The 21669-nt window shown below is 43.2% G+C and overlaps 1 protein-coding gene across 1 annotated transcript in view; it reads right to left on the bottom strand.

Annotated features, from left to right (window-relative positions):
- Window positions 1-9186, bottom strand: part of LOC128302685 (zinc finger protein 853-like) — an 87761-nt gene extending 78575 nt beyond the window's left edge. Inside the window, exon 1 of the mRNA XM_053039549.1 lies at window positions 9031-9186. Coding sequence (XP_052895509.1) covers window positions 9031-9186 — 156 coding nt within the window. The remainder of the gene's footprint in view (window positions 1-9030) is intronic.
- Window positions 9187-21669: the final 12483 nt, after the last annotated feature.

The following is a 21669-nucleotide window of genomic DNA, read 5'->3' as shown; positions in this document are numbered from 1 at the left end:
TAATATGACATAAAAAAAAAACAGATTATGCCTAATGTTTTTTTCCCTCGCATTTATTTGTGGGTGGATGTGAATCGTGTGAAAACGTTGACGATTAAAGCCAATTTGAGGTTGAATTAAAAACAAAATTGTTTCAATCAATCAACGTTCAGGTTTTGACGCGATTGAAATTCCACGAGCACAATATTTAATTCTAACTCATAGATTGGTACTTTCCCTATACATCATTCGTTGCAGTTCGAACACAATATCACCTGTTAATTGATTTGAAATATAAAAAATCAGCACCACAGACAATGAGGAACCGATTGTTGCTTATGATGCGTTGTATTCGTACCTCACAGAAAGACTTGAAATGCAGTACCACTGTACACATCCACTCCTGTCTCACGTTCGTCTGGCAAGCATTACCGGCTCATGCAAGCAAGGGTGTGAATTAGTGTACATTGTACGGCATAAATGACAAATCATTAACTCACCCACGTTTCACATGCGCGTCGGGACGAACGCCCACGAAGAAGAGAAGTTGAGGAATTCGCGCCTACACCCTTTCCCAACGGTGCGCGCTTCCGTTGCGCTAGCCGTCCACGCAACGGAACCACCGTCGTCTGCCGCCGTCAAGTCAACCCTGTGTTTGGAGAATGAAGCAAAGTAATTTCCCTACCTATGCATGTGCGTCTCGAGCTGCACGAGAAGAGTTCGTCCGCATGGACAGGGGAAGTCCCAGTCCGGTTGGAGCCGGGGTAGACATACGAAGGAGTAATTTATTCATCATCTCACGGATGACAGTTTTGCGCAGGTATTTGGCGTTGGAAGTGTTCTTGGCGCAGGTATTCGGCATTGGAGACGCACGCAGGACCCACAATTTGGACCACCGACGCAGCTTGTTATCGGGCTTGAAGTGGCATGTGGGCGATTAGTTTATTATGCTGCGAATGGCGTTTTTTTTTTTGCAATGGTAAAATGTAGAAGAGTATGGAAGAATTTGCATCGGATTGCATTGCTATAAATTCGTTCCACGATACTTTAATCAATAGTTTATGTTATTTCGCCATGCGAAGAAGAAAGTTGTGCGTAGTAGATGTGAAGATTTATAGCATTTGAAACAACGATTTGCTACAGCGCATCCCTGATGCTTGTGAAAGGATGCTCGTGCCTGCATTGCCGAAAGCAATTCAGACAGCAAAAAAGTTCAAAGATCAAGCTATCAAGCGGAAAGAAGTTGCATTAAAGTACATCGTCTCGTTCGTCAATCTCAACATCTGCCTACTTTCCCAGGCGATCACGATGGGAGTCACATATCGTACCGTAACCCTAACAAACCGTCCGGCGTGGAAGGTATGAGGCAACATTTCGATGCATTTCGAAGGACCTCCGCTGTGCACCGGAAGAGTCCCCCAACGAAAACAAACGCCCGACGGTTTTTTTTTTGACACTATAGACTTGCCGTCTATAAGGAAAGAACGAGAGACAAAGATATCTCGGAATGAAGCTGAGTACACCTCGCACATTTCGCAATGGAAAAAGTTTCCCACAAGGTGTGGCTCGGTCGCTGGCAATCACAAATAAATCTCGGGACCAACACGGACCGGGTCCATACGGTGGCTCTGGCAATGGTGGCGTTAGCGGGAGGTAGGGTGGCACTGCATAGAAAACAAGGGAGAATCTTAACGCCACTTCCGAAGGGGTCGGGCGCAAAAGCCCGGAACCGGTCCTTAGAATGATCGAAAAGGGGACGATTGAGCGATAGGAGGAAGCGTCTTCGCGTAAGCCGATGGAAAACCCCGGACAGGTAAGGCGGCGATTGTGCCCAAACTGCTTATGTGCGTGCGCACACACGTAAAAAGGGGGAAAATCGGTAAGAAAATCCATCCATCCCGACACAGACCCCTGGTGGGTTTTGGTTCCCTTTTTCGACATGCACGCAAGATTGCCACGGAAGACGAATTGGGTGCGTGCAAGAGGGAACACAGGGAAATGGGGAATCGAAAGACCCAGAAGCGACGCCGGCGCAGTTACCTTGCGCGAATAAAAGACGGCGTAATTAATATTTACGGATTCTAACTAACTCGCCAGAACGGAACAGCTGGGCAAGCAATGGGGTAGTGCGATGGCTGGCCGGGTTTTTTTTTGGGACGGGAGAAGGAGTATGGTGGGAAATGAGATTCACTCCTAGAGGGATGAAATTCCACCCTTCGGTTACAGCAACCACCCCAAAGGCGAAGGACGTTTTACTGGGACGCCGACAGTTATCGATGTGGTAGTGCGATTCTTGAGTCACATCTGGAGGAATTTGCCTTGAGCGTTGTTGCACGCAGTGCGCGCTCATGCCGAAGGAGGGTTTTCCACCCGTCGAAATTTCTTCCATTTTGAGCGCACTAACCAAGATTGGCGAACGTTGAATAATGTCCTATTCCGCAGCGTATTTGCCAGTACCTTTCTTTGTTCTGCTGAAATGCATTTTATGTGGTCATGCATGTTGAGCGTGCGTTGGTGATTTTTCATACTATCAGCGGAGGGTGCATTAATGTAAGTGTGCATGCTGTTCAGGGGAGGGTGATACAATTTTTTCGCAAAACGACCAAACCAACGCAGCTTCCGCCTAAATCAAATCTCAACCTACCATAGTTGCATCATAATTGCATTGCGTTAACGTAAAGTGCAATTATCGAACTAAATCAAGTTTCTAACGTAACAATAGCCATAGATGCTGCTTTATGTGGGTATGTAAAATGGATGGCAACGGTGAGCAGATGTAGCAACGCATAAACATGCAAGGTCAATAAATGTGTAAATGAATAGAACCCGCTTAGCACCATTAATCACAGAGAGGTTTCAATTAATGTGGAAATTTTAAAATTTCGAGTATGGTTTTAATGTGAATAAATTTAGAAAAAATACTTGTTAGAGTAATTAAATTTAGAAGAAATTGGAACTACCAAATGTTGAAATGTGATTATACAATTCTGTTTTAACTTATGTTACACAAGTCGGGGTATGTTGTGCCAATATACATAAGAAAACAAATATTTCAATAATATTGCCTCAATTCCTCATAATTATGTTAAGTTTGTTCTCCTGGAATAGAACCATAGAAGAATTATGTTAGTATTCTAAATACAGAGTACTAACATAATTCTTGTATGGTTCTTTTCCAGGAGAACAAATTTAACATAATTATGAGGAATTGAGGCCAGATTATTGAAATATTTGTTTTCTTGTGCCAATATACCCCAAAATACCCCCAATGGTGCACCATAAGTTAAAACAAAATTGTATTATCACATTACAATATTTGGTAGTCCCAATTTCTTCTAAATTTAATTACTCTAACAAGTATTATTCCTGGATTTATTCACATGAAAACCGTACTCGAAACATTATGCGTATTAACATTGCAACCTTTCTGTGATTAATGGTTCTAAGCGGGTTCTATTCATTTGCACATTTATTTGTTTTGTTTCGAATGTCCTGAATTCCATCTAATATTACGATCTGCGAAGTTTATGATAAGCTGAAGCTGGAACAACTTTCCATTTCTCTGTCTCAATTGGGCAGAGTGTGAAGAACAGCTACAATGTATTACTTCCGCGTGTTTTGCAATAATGAGAAACACTATCTGTCGCAACCTCTCTGGAAATATCTATAACGAAGTCTAGGTTTGATAAAGGCATTAAACTTTCTTAATGAATACTATCACTATTTCCCAAGGAAAAGAGAACTGTTAAATCTATGGAACAAATAAGCTCCTGAATTGAACTTAATTCAAAGAGTTTTATTATTTGAATTTGTATTAGTTACGAATTATTTCGCATTATTTAATTTTGTCATTGATTTACAAAACTCTTTTGTGAAAAATAGGTAATTCCTATGTGACCTACCATAATATTAGTTTTTGGTATGTCATGTTGCCTGTCTAATTAAACTCTACTTTTCCCCATCTTGGGCGTTTTAGCTCTATAAATTTGATTTGTACACAAGCATCGCAGCGTCATACAGTTTATAAGGAAAATATAAGTTCCAATTGAATCGAACATTGTCCCACTAAATATGTGTCGTCGTTATCGAACGCGAACCCCTCACACCAGCCGAGCGTGTGTCGGTGTGTGTCACAGCATGGGTAGGGAGCATAGTTATGCTGTTTGCTTTCCGTCAACCAAACAACAGCATGGCACATTCTGGGCAGGCACTCACGTACGGGCTCACGCACGGGTGGTACTGTTGGGTAGGGTCAATCGGGTGGATTGTAGGTTGGTAAACGACGATGTATCGGTATGATGCGGCGTGTATTTGAGAGCGCAATACCAAGGTAGCAATAAAAAAAATCCTTTCCCTTCAATGCAAAGATTTTCGCCGGATCGTGAGAACGTCTTTTCCGAAAGGTGTCACGGGGAAACGTTGAAACAACCTTAGTGCGGTTAGTGGTAGGTAGGGTACGGGTTTTGTGTGTGTGGTGCCTGAGCAGTTTTTGGTGTGTACCGAAAAAGAGGGTTGCATTTGCTGAACGGTGTGGTAGTGGACAGAATCGGCGTTGATGACAGCAATGGAGGATGAGCTCGATGACGCCACGCAATGATATGGCGTTGGAAGTCTTCTATTCAAGCCCCATTTATAATGGTTTATTTGACTATTCGTCCAGAGAGGATAGAAGGAGTTCTAGTTTCTGCGTGCAACATATTTGCCCTTATTTTAAAGCTTAAATCAAATTTTACAAGTCAAACACCATGTCAACGGAAATAGCGATACATCTGTCTATTTCTGCTAATCTCAGAACTCTTAATCCCGCCAAGTTTGTCAAACACACTCCCCCAACACGTCTGGTGAATTGGGAGCTAGAAAAATAAACTAGAACCACATGTCCAAGACACAAACAAGCACGAATGGAAAGCCGCTCAAAGTGAAGTAACTGTTCAAGAACACAAAAACTCTCGATTCATGTAGCCGTTTGTTTGCGAGGCGGTGTTACGTGTTGCGCTTTTACGCGCTTTCTAGACGGTGCGGTGTGGACAAGCCTGAAGGATTAAAGGGTTTATGCACCGGGCGGTGAAAATCCTCACACTGGTTAATCCGTGCAAACAGTGTCGGCATTGAGGGCGGCGAAAGCCAAAGCAGAAGTTTCGGTTGAGGGAGGAATGGTTGTCCGTATCTTAACATTGCTTACTGCACGTCGTGAACATCAGTGTCAATTGTGATCATCTGCCAACTATTCTGATAAAACCTGAATTTGGTTATCGCCTTTAGGTTGGTTGAAAGTTGCCGTTCAAATGTATTCAAAACGACCTCGACGACGAACGACAATAATGTTGCTCTAGACCTTTGCTTCAGGTGATGATGGTATATCCCAACGTTAGGGTTTCTTACTTCCGCACAATCGTACCATTCAAGTGGCACAAGAACTATGCTCTCTCTGGCAAAAGAGCAACACAACAACAGTATCACATTTCCCCTTACCGGATGGAAGGATCTGAAGGCTATGTATGTGCCTTTAATTTGCTTCCCGTTTTGGACAACGGAAAAAGACGCACGTTTTCTTTAGATTCGACACACCTTTCCGGAAGATAAATGGTACCACTGGGAAAGGGGTGTTACTCATCTTCCTGGACGCGGTATTTCTTGTGTGAAGGAAGTATCAGAATTATCATAATAAAGCGCATGAGTACGAATTTATTTCATGAGACTTTATAAAACATTTTAACTTTCAGTTTCACATTTCCAGAAATACCCAGTCAGACTGCGCGCTGTTAATTTACCCATTCGAGCAGTTTGTTTCGCCAGGTTGTATCATTCACCCGTGTGTTTTGGAGGCACTGTGATGGTATCCCAGAATGCATAAAATTAAACAGTGTTTTTGTGCTTTGCATGCTTTTAAAATAGGTTTAAAATGTTTACACGTTCTCAGTGATAGATTTTCCCTTAATTTACCGCTTTATTAAGCGGTAACTATCTCTTTCTTGGCGTAATGGCCTGCTAGGCCATGGTTCATGGCATGACTTACTCATGGCTTACTAGACGTACTTTACCACGTAGCCAGATAGTTAGTCCTTGCTGCTGCCCGAAAGGGTAAATGAAGGACTGCTAATTTCCACTAGTTTATCCTTAAATTACTCAGTAAATTAGGGGGAATTTAAGGGAAATTTAATGAACATTCGCAGCGGCGCTTGTATTTCTACGTGTATCGATCTGCATCTAATGCCAAAAACAAAAGGAACACATTAGAACCGATCGATTACACTTACGTGAAAATATTAGAGATAGGTAAAATGGACAGATAGGTAAAAATAATCCTGAACCCTTAGTATTGTTTTCGAAAAGCCTATCTGCATCTTCGATAAATGCAAGTACTTAAGTACCGACAAAGAATTGTATGCCATACACAATTAGTGCGTTATTTCAAGTGTTTGCTAGAAGCACGCGATTTCTGCGTATACTCAGATCACAAGCCACTGATAACCGCTTTTCAACAACGTCCAGAAAGAGCCAATCCAACGCTACAGCGTTGACTTTGTTTTATCAGCGAATTCACTACATACATTCGTAACGTTTCTGGTGAATAAAAATATCGCAGATATGCTGAGTAGGGTCGAAGCGATTAACACTGATGCGATAGATTACGAACACATGGCGAAACTTCAACGCACTGACACTGAAACGTTAGAATACCTTCGAAATACACCATTAGCACTGAAGGAATTAAAAATGCCCCGTAAACGACACTTTTTTGCGATACATCCACTGCGACCATTCGTTTCACCGCCTGTCAGGAAATTAATAATAGAGAAACTGCACACAACCCCCGGGAATACGAGCTACTACACATTTGATTACGGAAAGATTCGTTTGACCTTCCATACGCCACGACTTCAAACAGTTTGTTACACACTGTTTAGCATGTCAGAAAACCAAAACCATTCGTCACTATCACACTCTGATACTACATATTAGCGTACAGGTTTTATCACGTGCACATTGACCTGCTAATTCCACTTCCACCTTCCGATGGAAATTATTACTGAATAACGATGATAAACAAATTCACCCACTGACCAGAGGCGATACCACTTCCCAACATGACAACGGAATCTGTAACGAGAGTGTTTGTTACGCACTGGGTCTCAAGATGACGACAGACCAGGGCCGACAATTCGAATCAGAACTTTTTAAACTCAAGTTTGAGACACTAGGAATAGACCACTTAAGGGACATCACCATACTACCCGCAAGCTAACGGCCAAATCGAAAGAGTGCGACGACTGTTAAAATCCTTAATAATGTACACTATGGACTGAGGCACTACTTGTTAGTAAAGTAAGGTTTACGATCTGCCGTTAGAAAAGAAATTAATTCAAGCATGGCAGAACTAATTTAGGGAACAATTTTGAGTTTGCCTGGTCAATTCTTAGATACTAGCAGAACTCAAACTAGCGCGACATCTGAGTACGCAATCGAATTAAAAGAAATAGTGTGTAGGAAAAAGGCAACACAACAAAAACACACCGTATATGCAAAACGAGCAGAAATCGTGCACACATGTGTGGCTGCGTATCGATGTCTCGCGATCAGCACTTACACCTCCGTGCGACGGACCGTTTATCGTAGTTAATATATAAAAAAAGTTCGTAATTAGTGTTACACAACGAAAAGTTTCGAACTGAGGAATAAGGACTGAAGTGTCGATGGATCGCTTAAAAGCCGCACACATCGACGAATTAGAGCTACCGATCGCGCAAGAAGATACTCTCGCTGGAAGCACTACGGCACTGCCTACCGAAAAAAGTACACTACATGGTCACTTGGCCGCAATACCTAAGCGATATTGATTTAACTAAAGAGGAGAGTGATGTAGAGATGCTCGATAGCACCATTGAATAAGCTGCTCGACAGCACGAATTTGCTCGACAGCAGGAATTTATTAACTGCTCGATAGCAGCACAAAATGGAACAAACGGAGTGCATAAGGAACGTGTCCTTATCGTGTCCTAAAGGATCGTTTCCTTATGCACCTCGAAACGACAGCATGGAAATGTAGCTCTATAGCAATCTGAACGCCCTACGAGTAAGTCGACATTCCATAAGCTTCCCAAGTTCTACGTGCCCAAGTGATTTGACGAGGACTTGTCCGATCCCCTAGTTTTATTTAGTGCATAAATGCTGAAACCTCGCCGATCTCTAGTATTTCTCTCTAGTATCCGCTATTTATTCCTTATGTATAACTATATAGTTTAGTTTATTCAAGTATACAGTTACAAGTATCAAGTACAAGTCAATTCCAAGATGTTTTAATGTGCATTTATGTATTTTGTGTATTTATGTGAGTATATTGTTAAAAAGGAAAAAATGTCTTAGACATCGAAGCCTCTCAAATCCCTGTAAATATCAGTGGCGACATATGAGCCAAGACGAGTATAAAAGAACAAACATAGGATACTCAGGAAATATATCGCTCTCTCTGTAACGTTTTTGTGTCAGAAATCCTGGACATGCTTGAAACAGATTTTTCCAATTCAAGGAGATTTGCTAAACTAGCTGAACAAGCAGTGGGGGACTAGTACTAGAATTGAAAATATTATGTTGAATTAAAAAAGGTCTTTAACATATTTTCGCTATTCTCAAATTCATACTACGGTAATATAATACTTATCCAAAAATCCCTTAGTATCATTATTTAAAAGCAGGCATGATCATATTTAAATTAATTTAAATCACAATGAAAAAGCCGAATATCTCGAATATCTGTGGAATTACCACCGTTGATCGAATTAAGTTCGGAACACTATATGTTCATGAAGTGTTCAAAACGAGCATGCAAGATGCAGCTGTACGGTACCAAAGAATAATTTGTTTTGACACGTTATATGACAGTGGGTTGATAAAATACGCCAACATTAATAATCTACTTTCCAACACTCGCAATCGGTATTATCGCATGTAAACCATCGAACGATACCCATCCTAGCACGGTAATAATCTCATACTCCTCTTCAGCTGCTCGTGGCCAACCCAGCTAAACTGTTAATTGAGAAAAGAACCTACAATTTCGCACTTTACACGGAGCAGCCAGGCCTGGACCACTACCGGAGTAAAACCGCCAGTGTGATGGGGTGGGAGACATAAAGCTCCAATGCACTCCAACATACACAAATCGTACCGGAACTCGCACGAATCGAAGGTGGAATGGTCATAAATCATTGCGGGGAAAAAGATGGAAGTTCCCATTTTGCTCGCTACTCATGTGCACAACCCCTCGGAGAGTCCGCTTGGGTTGGGATGGATGCTTCTGTTATTTTTCGGCCACACGATCAAACCCCGGCCTGGGTGAGGTGTTTCCGTTGGCCACACCCACGATGGCAAATAAATATGCTTCGACTCTATTTATCTTATCTGCTTATAATTTCGCAATTTGCCACGAGCGGGTTGCAACTGAACTACGGTGAGTACAAACAAGAAGAGAAGAACCAAAAAAAAAGGAAAACGAACGACTCCAAACCATCGGCAACGATTCGCGCGATACGCGAAAACGAACCCCGAACGCGCCTCATGTTTGCTGTGGAATGATGCCGCAGTGTGGACACGGCAGAGGCTGGAAGCATTGCAGCTGGTGGTTGAAATGAGCGCCTGCTACGCTGCTGCACTGTCACTCATATCGTTGCCGGTTGCAGGGGCGCCCCGATAGAGGAGTCGCCTCGGGTAATTGATGGTGCGTTTTTGCGCCAACTGAATCGATCGGCATGATCGTGTTGTGATTATTATTTATTGAATCGTTACCCTAGCTGTACAGGCGCGGCCCTGCATCTGATGCAATGGAAGCAACAGTAGTCGCGGTCGCACCAAACATAAGGATGTATCGATGCACGCAGGTTACAGGGGCCTTTGGGGGAGGGGTGGATGAAGAGACGAATGAGGGTCGGTGAGGGTAGTTCCGTAGCAAACGACGGTTATGTGGCGTTCTCACCTGCTACGTTGGTTGTATCACTCCCTTCCGTATCATGCCGCTCCCACCGGACAAACTTCACGCGGCCCATCAAGAAGTCAACCGCTCAAATTGAAGATTAAGATTAGACTCTGGATATTAATGTTCGTTGACGCGGCCACTGATTGCTCCGATCCGATGATGACTTTGTCGGCAGCTTTTCTCTCTCACCCAGTCGATCAGTTGGAGTGTTCGGGGATGGGGCAACGGCAGAACGTGAAGCTTGGGGAAATCTTGAAAAATGATTCCATTTCAACGGGTTCGACTTCGGTTCGGTCCAGTTTTCGTGGTTGCCATTGGTCGCTGTGAGCCTGTGTGGTGGTTTTGATTTGAGATTTGTGAGGGAGAGCGCAGTGATTTCGTTTTCCCTTTTGCCAGTTAGTACGCGATTCCAGAACATATATTTGTTTCCCCTGCAATCACAACCTAAGCATCGATGGGAACAAATTAAAATCATCGATATCTTGACAGAATCGAACCGAGGTTCACAATAATGGCCCGGGTGCGATTGCGCTTGCGCTTGATTTTGGTTTGTTTTTGACCATTGAGTTGATTTTTATGCTCGTGTCATGTTAGTGTTTCTTTTGTTTCCTTTTGTGATCTCTATTTAGTTTCAAACTAGTTTTCTAGCAGCACGACGCTTTTCTACCTTTCCTGGCTCGAGGGTGTTGTCCTGGTTGGTATTTTTAGGACAAACGATAAAACTGGAGCTCGTGTTAATTGAATTGCGTTTATGGTGGGTCACACCGGTAGGGGGTGAAATCTGGACTGTCGGAGGCAGAATTTTTACTATTTAATTACATTAGGAACTCTAACTGATTTTGAGATTTGAATTCTAGAAATTAATTGATGGACCATACGATTTTGAATCCCTGATGTGATGTACTACAATTTGCTAATCCAGATGTTATGATGGCGCCTTCAAAAAGGCTAGCGATGTTAGATGTTAACTCTAAAACAATCTAATCTTAATCTATATCTGTATCTTTCTGTAAATAAAAATGTTCGCAATCACAGATTAACAAAAAGTTCTTAAAGCTTACTTTGTCCTAAACCTAACCGAAGTTAATCGCAACACGGTTACATGAGGAAAATTGAGGATTGAATAAAGAAATAGCACGGATGGATTAGAATAGGTTCAGTTGCATTAGACAGAGGGTTATGAAGAACTTGAAGTAGAGGTCACTTCTTTTATTATTTGTTAATTTGTTAATTTATTTATTCAATCAGCCTCATATGGCCCCCTTGAAGCTTGGGTATAAAGTTACATTTAACACGTAGTTGGTCGCACAGAAAGAATACAATTTAAGAATAATAAACGCGACATGTCAGGTTCAAAACGATCACAAACAGCGTTAAACGCACGGCACATGGACAATAATAGTCTGGCACGGAGTGACCTCGCCGGAACGTAGATGTTGAGCCTGGATAGTAGTGCCGGCGAGTCGATCCGATGGTCAAGTAGCCCTGCGACAAATAATCTCTGCGCGTTACAGTTTCGCTGTTTCAGCGACTCCAGGCCGAGTAACGCGCAGCGTCCGTTGTAGTCCACTTTGACGCTCCAGGAACGCAGAGAAAATCGCGTATACTTGCGCTGGATGGACTCCAGACGGGCCAGAGGACGCGCAGCCGTAGGCCACCACACCACAGATGCATACTCCATCACCGAACGTACTAAGGAACAATAGAGCGCCTTAGTACAGACCGGATCAGTTAATTCGCGCGCTAACTTCTTGCATGCTCAAGCTGGTCGTGGAAACTCAACTTAGCATCAAGGAGCACTCCAAGGTCCCTGACACAGCTTTGGCGCACAAGGGCAGATCCATTAATGGCGTATTCAAATAACAGCGGGCTGCGTTTTCAAGCGAACGCTTGTCGGCGCAGAGCTCTAGGCCATTCGTGGAACACCAGGACTGGAACACGCTCAGAGCCGTCTGAAGAAGCGGATGGTTTGCTCGAATTATGCCGAATTATGGTGTTCGGCTCGGAGATCCTTGCAGCTTGACTTGTCAAAACCTTCTGATCTAATTACAAAAATTTGCCTTACTTATATACTATTTTTGCTGCTCGAGCGAGCTCAAACCGAATGTCCGCGAGTGATCCTTTTACATTTACTTTTGTTCTAACGCAAATAGCGTGGATACTACAAAGTTGTAAAGAAAATTTGTCGACAACTTCTTCATAATCAAATTTAACGACAACTTTAAAATTTTAATAAATGCTAAATTTCTTATCTTGGATTGCAGTTAGGATCATTAAAAAAATATATACTAGTTGAACAATGCATGTTAGCTGTCTGCATTCCAACTAATATCCTCACTATTGATAGACATTTATCATGGTGGCGTGAAATATTCTCCCACACCACCAGTCACCACAGCGAACATCGACTCGTTCGTCGATGAAGATGTCACCGCCATCGTTTAATGCTCCTGTAGCGGAAATAACCCGCGAGTATAAACGGACGACATCGTCTCACTTAAGGTCGCACGACGAAAAGCCGAATTAGAAATAAAAGTTAGTAGATCATTACCAGCGAAAAAGATCAGACGTACCAACAACCCTTTAAGTAGCGCTATCCGAAACGCCGAGAATAAACCTCCAAACTGGTGACCCCGACGTGATTGGATTTGTGCAAAGAGTTATTATTTTTTTTTTACAATAACGTTATTTTTGGTTTTTTTCCCGGGCGCCTGAGAATATACCATGACCACCCCTCCCGTCGAGTGCAAGGAAGAAAAGCTGCAGATCGCGGCATCGAGTCCGCGAATTAATTATCCCACGTTCGATGCGGACGATGTGGAAACGTGGTTCGTCTGTCTAGAGGCTGCATTTTGTGTGAACGCGGTGAAACTAGATAAGCAAATGTTTAACGCGGTCATTGTGGCACTGGGCTCGCAAGCCAAACACTTTCATCACGCCATCGCGATGTGCAACCAGACGGCGTCAAGTGACAAATATCCCATGATGAAAAAAGCAGTGATCGAGCATTTTCGGTTATCAGAAAATCAGAGGCTGACCAACCTATTATCCGGTGTATCGCTCGGCGACCAAAAACCTAGCCACCTCTTGTCGCAAATGCGCCGAATGGGTGGAGAAGGCTGTTCAGACGCGGTTCTTTGCAACATTTGGTTACGGGCACTTACACCGACGGTTAGGTCGATTATTGCTGCTGTCCCTTCCGTCACTTTGGATGAACAGGCAAGAATTACCGACAAGATCATGGAGGTTCCCCATAACGAAGTCTCGGCAGTTCGCACAGAAAATGTTCCCTCGCAATCGTCCCAGATTGCCGCATTAGAGTGCAAGGTCGAAGCGTTAACCCAACGGCTCGAGGAAGTTTTTGCAGTGCATCGACCCGGATCATATGATCGACAACCGAGACAACGTTCGAGAGTGAGAGAGCCCTGGAATAGGTTCTCGTCATCACAAACACGCCCAAAATCGCCACGCCGATGGATATGCTGGTTCCATTATCGCTACGGCAACAAAGCTGAGAGGTGCGAGAAGGTTCATTCGAACGATCCTAACACTCAATGCATTTTTTTCGACGAGCAGATACCACTACAACGAAAAAAGTAGTCCGTTTTGTACTACCCACTAGGGTCACTCCAGCATCCAGTCACCCATCGTACTCTGAAACACTCAGTTTCTCTCTCAAAAGAGTACCCAAGTACTCACCACTCTCTGAAACACTCAGATCCACTACGCAAACACACGTTAACACCAGATTCACTACCGAAGAACCCATCGCCGCAACAGAGAACACTACCAGAGCGACAAGCACTGGCACCGCCGGTAAAAACACCAATACCACATTCGAACAAATATGCCGCATACACATCACCGATAACGTATCGCAACACCGATTTTTAATCGATACCGGCGCCGAAATATCCGTTATGCCACCAAGCACAAAAGAAAGGTCGAACCCTTCGCCTTTGCGGAAACTATACGCTGCGAATAGCACTCAGATCAACACATATGGCCAGAAAACACTAAAGGTGGATTTAGGTTTGCAGCGAAAGTTTATATGGTCGTTCGTCCTAGCTGACGTCAGCACACCTATTATCGGCGCAGATTTCTTGAAACACTACGATCTTCTAGTTGATTCTAAGAGGAAAAGACTAATAGATAACACAATAAGGCTGAATATACAGAACACAAACGAAGAAAACAAAGCGACGATTTCCACAATTTGCGTGCCGAAAACGTTTGCCAGTATCGTAGACCGATACAAAGATATCACAACACTCAAAACTAAGCACCAACCCACGAAAGCAGTCGAACACCAAATTCTTACATCTGGTCCACCTTTATTTTGTCAACCACGAAGATTGCCCTTAGATAAACTACAAGAGGCAAAATCTGAATTCCGCTACATGGTTGAGCAAGGTATATGTCAACCATCAAAAAGCAGCTGGGCTAGCCCGCTGCACATGGTTAAAAAGCCAAACGGTAAATGGAGACCCTGCGGGGACTACAGAGGATTGAATGCCGTTACTGAACCAGATCGGTACCCAATACCACACATACAAGATGTAAGTAGTATTCTACACGGCACTCACGTTTTCTCATGTATTGATCTGCAGCGCGCTTATCATCAAATACCCGTGGCAAAGCAGGACATCCCAAAAACAGCGATAACTACTCCCTTTGGTTTGTACGAATTCAATTTCATGACGTTCGGTTTAAGGAACGCAGGGCAAACATTGCAGAGGTATCTACACGCAATATTCGGGGACCTTCAATTTGTCTTCCCATACATAGATGACCTATGCATCGCATCAGTCAATGTAGAAGAACACAAACAACATCTAGAATTAGTGTTCAAAAGGTTAAGGGAAAATGGGTTAGCCATAAATGCCGAAAAATGCCAAATAGGGAGATCATCTGTGATTTTCCTAGGTCATCTGATAACACCACAAGGCATAAAACCAAACCCAGCCAAAGTACAAGCGATTTTAGATTTCCCGAGACCAAGGGTCGCTAAGCAGCTCAAAACATTTCTGGGAACTACAAATTTTTACCGCCGTTTTATACCAAAAGCAGCAAGCAATCAAAGTATACTACAAGCCATGATCACCGGAAACGCGCGCAACGACAATACCCCTCTTATGTGGGATCAAACAACAAATGAGGCCTTTGAAAGCTGTAAGAAAGAGTTGAGTAACGCAACATTACTGGCACATCCGTCTTCAACCGCTAAGCTTAGTTTATATGTTGATGCATCAAACGTGGCTGTTGGAGGGGCACTTCATCAAACGACAGAAAAAGGGCTTCAGCCTCTTGCATTTTTCTCAAAAAAGCTAAGCCCCAGTATGTTAAAAGCTAGCACATACGATCGAGAACTCTATGCTATGTACGAGGCAGTTCGATATTTCCGCGATTTCCTCGAAGGCCGAATATTCTGCATTTATACGGATCACAAACCATTAGTAACGGCCTTCAAACAACGACCTGAACGGGCTAATCCTACGCAGCAACGCCGACTAGTTTTCATTAGCGAATACACAACAGACATACGCCATATCCCCGGAAATAACAACAACGTTGCGGATATGCTGAGTCGCATCGAAACCATATCGTCTGCACCGATCGACTACGATAAGATGGCAGAACTACAAAGGTTAGACGAAGAGTTACTAGCCTTTGTGCACAAACCTCCTGCAAAAAGCTCAATCGTCTTGAAGGAGCTGGAATTACCATCAAAAAAGGGCACACTTTACTGCGACGTTTCAACACAGGAAATCCGACCACTAGTTCCGAGAGTGCTTCGAAATCGGATAATTCAAAAGATTCACGGCACATCGCACCCCGGTATTCGAGGCACAACACATTTGGTGGCGCAGCGATACGTATGGCCAGCATTGAGAAAGGACTGTAAAGAATTCGTCACAAACTGTTTAGAATGTCAAAAAAACAAAATAACGCGGCACAATTTCACCAAAGCGGAACATATTACAGTACCTGGACAGCGATTTCAACATGTGCATATGGATCTCATCGGTCCGCTACCCCCTTCGGAAGGAAACGTGTATTGCTTAACACTAATAGATAAGTTTACACGTTGGCCTGAAGTAATTCCACTACAGAATATGACGGCAGAAACGGTTGCACGAGCATTTATCACAAATTGGGTTGCGAGATTTGGTGTACCGCATAAGATCACTACCGACCGCGGGCGACAATTCGAAAGCGATCTTTTCAAAAAGCTTTCCGAAATGCTAGGAATCGATCACCTTAAAACGACACCTTACCACCCACAAGCAAACGGTCACATTGAACGCTTACACCGTCAACTAAAAGCAGCGCTTATGTGTCACGATCGCGCTAGGTGGACCGAGACACTACCGTTTGTTTTATTAGGGATGCGGTCAACACTGAAGGAAGACTTAGGAGCAACCGTTGCGGAATTAACCTATGGTACGAGCTTAAGGCTACCAGGAGAGTTTTTTGACCACAGTACAACAGTATCGAATGCGACACCCGAGTTCGTAAACAATCTGAAAGCAATAATGCATAAAATTAAGCCCATACAAACAACAGATCATAGAAAAGAGAAAGAAGGGTACATACAAAGCAGCCTACCGACATGTACCCATGTATTCGTGCGAGTAGACAGGATTAGACCAGCGTTAACATCTCCTTACGAAGGTCCATATAAAGTGTTGAGAAGAACCAAAAAAACCTATACACTCGAAGTGAAAGGAACGATATCGATAGACAGATTAAAACCCGCGTACACGAATGTATCGAGCGAAAAGAGCGCATCAGTAGCAAACACTACACAGTATCAACGGGATACAGTGGCAGACAGAAATCCGATACACCAAACGCGTTACGGAAGAAAAATTTATTGTCCACGTAATTTTTAAAAGAAGGGGGGATGTGATGTAGCGGAAATAACCCGCGAGTATAAACGGACGACATCGTCTCACTTAAGGTCGCACGACGAAAAGCCGAATTAGAAATAAAAGTTAGTAGATCATTACCAGCGAAAAAGATCAGACGTACCAACAACCCTTTAAGTAGCGCTATCCGAAACGCCGAGAATAAACCTCCAAACTCCTTTTGGGCATACGAACGAGCAAATAATCTACGTAAATCTAACACCATCCGCCCAACTTCCCACACCTGGGAAGCAAACAGTACATGGACACACACGCACGTACAACGACGGTCATCGTCATCGAACCGTAAAAACGCGCTCACCCCTCGCTGGGGAATGCGTGGGTTGTAATCTGTGTTATGGAGAGCACGGTCGTGGAATTGTGTTCGCGTGCTGCACACGCCGAAGGTGTAAACAAGCTGAACGAGCTTGAGATCGCAGCGATCAGACGATGATGGCCCGCACGTGACTACTTTCTCACCATTGTGTTGTGGGCTGGTGAGGTGTCTAGGAAATATTACTTTCAATGTTTTGCTGTTGGGCTATTTATTTCATGAACAGCCGTATAAACTGTTATATATGTGCGGTTATTCAGAAGGTGACGCATTTGAAGAAGATCATCTTTTCGAGAGAGGTGTAAAAATATTACACGGGAGCAATGCAAATACAAACAGAAGAACTTTGATCATCGTTTCGGATGCGCTGGGAGGTGCAACGTTTGCTAATTGTTTTCGCAGAATGCACTTCCACCATCACAATCGCGCGAAGGTTCGCGAGACATGCAGTTTTTAAGGGTGAGCCGGTCGCCGTCTGCCAAATTGTTAGATAATTTCCTATCATTTCACTAAGCGATATCATTCGCCCGGTGTTCATGCCGTGTGTCCCACCGCGGGACGAGTTTCTCCCGTCCGGCGAACGGTTTGGCAAAAGTCCGCACCCGGGAAGGAGCCGAGTCCGGCAGGCTCCCGTGGGGGTTGCCACACAAGGCTGTGATTAGTAGCGTTCGACACAGCGGGATTTGGGAGGATTTTGTGCTTTTTTGTGCTTAGTTTGTTGTACCACTCTGCTCGTTTATGCGCGCACCCCCGGAACCTATCATTACGATAAACGATTCCAATCCGAAAACTACACTTAATTGCATAGCCGGGGTCCCGAAAAACGGTCCAATTTCAAACTCATGTAGCGTGGGGTGGAGTGGTGTATTTTTTGTTTGTTTGTTACTCATCGCAAAACGTACGGCAGAGACCTAGAGAATGCCATTCGTCTTTCCCTGGGCGCAAAGAATGGCTCCAGTGCGGCTCTGCCATCTTGCCATCTTGTCGATGACGACATGGCCACTTCCCGTAGATGTAGGCAGACGGGGCGAATGATGTGATTGTCAGCATCCTCTGCGGTCAGCGTTTCTCACCGGTTGACCTTCATCGATTGTGCGGGCGAGTCGTCGTATTCTAATCGACGGTCCATTCCCCTGTATGATCAGATTTGTATATCGCTTTGCGTTGCTCAGACCTCCGGACCTCCGCGTGCCTTTCGGGAGGGGGTTGGTAAATATACATAATTCCAAAATGATATCAAATTACAGATGGTCCAATTGGTGGCATCAATCGCATCGAACCATTTCCCAGGAAGTGTGTTTGTGATTATTGTGCCCGTAACCTTTCGGTGGGCAGTCGTACGCAGCCGTGTATACTTGCTCTAGAGCGAGAGCGTACGTGTCTTAAGGAACACCGAAAGCTTACCACCGATTATCGGAACGGAGCCAATTTGGGAAGTTCGGAAACCGAAACAGATCCATCCATCATCATCGCGATTTGGAAGCGGCGCTTCCACGCCTTGATCGATGACGTCCCTAGACAATCGGCGGCCCAAGCCGCTACCCAACGGAACCAAGCGTCTTAGAGTAGCGTTTTCCACCGTGCTTTGGCTTTGGCTTGGTTTGAAGTGGAGCAGCTATTTAAAGCGCTTTAGTCCATTCGCCCATCCGCTCTCGTGGTTTGCTGTGCAGTCTTAATCACACTCTTTCACCCTTCAAGTATAAAATCTTAGTGGAGTGATTAAAATCACCAAAAATTGCCTTTTAAAATCGTTTGCGAATGGTTTGATTTGTGGCCAACAACAAATGATAAACGATGTGGGTTGATAGAGATTACTGTTGTCAAGCTTCAAACGCAATCCACATTGCATCACAGGGGAGAATCCATAATTTCTACTGCATGAAAATGCTATGTATTTATAATGATAAATTAGGGCATTTTTAAAGAACTTCTTGTTTTAGCAATTTAGTTTCCGCAATCTCATCAGCGGGCATTAAATCAGATTCGCTAATACCAAAACTTTTTCACAAATCACTTACTCCAACAATTTCTTTATCGCAGACATTGCTCCACTTCAAGGTTTCGTTTCTTTCCACCTACGTGGTGGCGTCAAACGAATTACCAAAACTTCCTACAAGAAGATCACATGTGTCGGAGTTCCAAGGCGTGCATAAAAAGTGCAGCTGCTCGTGAAAGCATGACGGGCGTCGAAAACGAACGGAACTTTTTCGGCAAATGAAACGAAAACCTCGGCAGGTCTACCGTTGAACGTTCATTTCCAGGGATGCATACGGGGGATTTCGGAAAACGGATTCTCGCAAAGAAGAAAATAAACATCCAAAATATCCCCAACCCATCAGCTTGTTTTTGCAGGTGGAACGATGGCAGGCACTGCTGGAACCTGGTACGGTCGGCGGTGATGGGAAATTAAACGCTTCCATCTCCGGAGACGCTCATTAGAAATTAGAATAATTGCGACCAGATTTCGAATGATAGTGAAATGGAACTGTACCTGTGTGTTTTTACTTTTTTGGCTGTGTGGCGTTGTGTTTCGGTGCAAGATTTTGATGCCCTCGGGTGTACGCACACATCACTGTTGTTGTACCGTGTTTTTTTTTCTGCTCGTTTTGGAACGTGAATAATTGTAAGCCAGAGATTCTTTGAGATTCTTTTTTCTTTGCACTGGCATGGTGGGTGTTTTTTGTAGCCCCTGTTAAGAGGGTGTATCGTGCTCGGAGCGATAGGATAATTTTTAAGTCTGGACAGTCGATTCGCGAGAAATCAGAACAAGATGCCATTCGAAGGAACGGTTGAGGGCCGCTTAGAATGCATATAATTTGGGAGGATTAGAGCCCGACAGCGCTAGCGTTGGATGCCGGTGCTTATCGATTTATTCGTAATGGAAATGTGATGGAATGATTGTAGATTGCAGTTAGCAGAGTGGAGGCCCTGACAAAGATATCATTTGCGAAAGAATGTAAAGAATGCTGTAGTTTTTATTTTCGGGAATAAAGGCTGTTAAATAAATGTATCGTTTTATGCATTTATATAACCTTTCTAGAGCTTCCACGCAATTATGACCAAGAGTATAGTTTTAGTATGAAATTTTGTAATATTCATGTTTCCAGAATTATAAGGTTTCACACTCTATATAATCACATCATCAAGTCTCGTAAATTTACTGTGGAGGGTTCATGTCTTTAAAACTTATAGTATTATATAATGTTTTTTTTTATTGATATAGCCATAACAATTTGTTCGTGTATGTTCTACAGTTATTTCAACACCGCAAATAGGATAAGATAGTGATGATTTCTTCTCGAAGTATATGTGTTAGACGAATGATGAGACTCTTTTTCGATTTTATGGAATAACCTTTATGTCGATGCTTTCAAGATGCTACTATCTGCACCATAATGTTCCTAGATGTTTCACGTAGTTTGTCAGTATCATGGAACCCTTGATCCTTTCTTTCTACCTTTCTCTCTGAAAGAATAACCAATCGATCGCTTGTAATTGTGGAGTTTGCATTTTCCCTTTAAAAGGCTAGTGAATAATACTACATAGCATCAGTAGATCTGCCATTTTGCAATGAGAATGGGTCTTTAAAGCAGTATTACTAATAAGGAATAAGTTTTTCACGCAGTCTGTCCTTTTCAGACAACCTTACTCACATACATATTTATGTAATCACTCTATCCCAGTGTGAGTTTATCAAGGAATTTCTGTCCATGTGGGTGACAAAAGAGGACTTTACGGGTTGAGTTGTCTGGTGCAATTCTGATGACACTACTAACTTAACAGAGAATGTCGAATCTAACTCGTTGTACGATAGTAAGTTGATCGTACAGCTCGTAGAGATCCTCTAGTACTTGATCTTATAGTCTTCGTAGCGATTCTTCAATTGCCTTTTTGCACATACGGAGCCAACAATCCCTCTGGGCATCTCTGCTTTGTTCGTCAGGTGAGATAGGTGTTTAAGATAATGATCCTCATACTGTAGAAAGTCCAGTTGGCAGGTTTAACCCTCGAATATCAGCTTAAATATTTAAAACAATAACTAGACTCTCCGCATATAATTTCCTTGTTAAGTCTTGAAAATGAGAGCAAGCGTATAGTCAAAGTTGATATTATTTATAGTAACAAATATGAGACAACCCATCTATTAGAGGGTAGTGTATTTTTTGTTTCTGTGTCTTGTTCTTGTATTTTTGTTAAACAGTATATGGTTTATATTTATGTTTTAGAAAGGACCCATCACCGTCCACCAGAATACCACCTCTAGAATCTATACCGCTCCTCCTATTGAAATCGTTCTGTATCTCTACTTAGTAGCTCTAATAGTAGCGCGTTTAGTAGCTCTACGGTGCGACCATGTATCAGTAAAACGTGTCTAGCTATGGGAGCTATTTATTGACCAACGGAGCGCGGTCAAAAACATTTACGTTTTCATTTTCACCCAAGTTCACGAAACACAACAACACTCGGTGAGTTCA

The sequence above is a fragment of the Anopheles moucheti genome, chromosome 3, assembly GCF_943734755.1.
Source record: "Anopheles moucheti chromosome 3, idAnoMoucSN_F20_07, whole genome shotgun sequence".
NCBI classification, from domain to species: domain Eukaryota; kingdom Metazoa; phylum Arthropoda; class Insecta; order Diptera; family Culicidae; genus Anopheles; species Anopheles moucheti.
The sequence above is the reverse complement of the archived record's forward strand: the minus strand, read 5'-3'. Positions and strand labels throughout refer to the sequence as shown.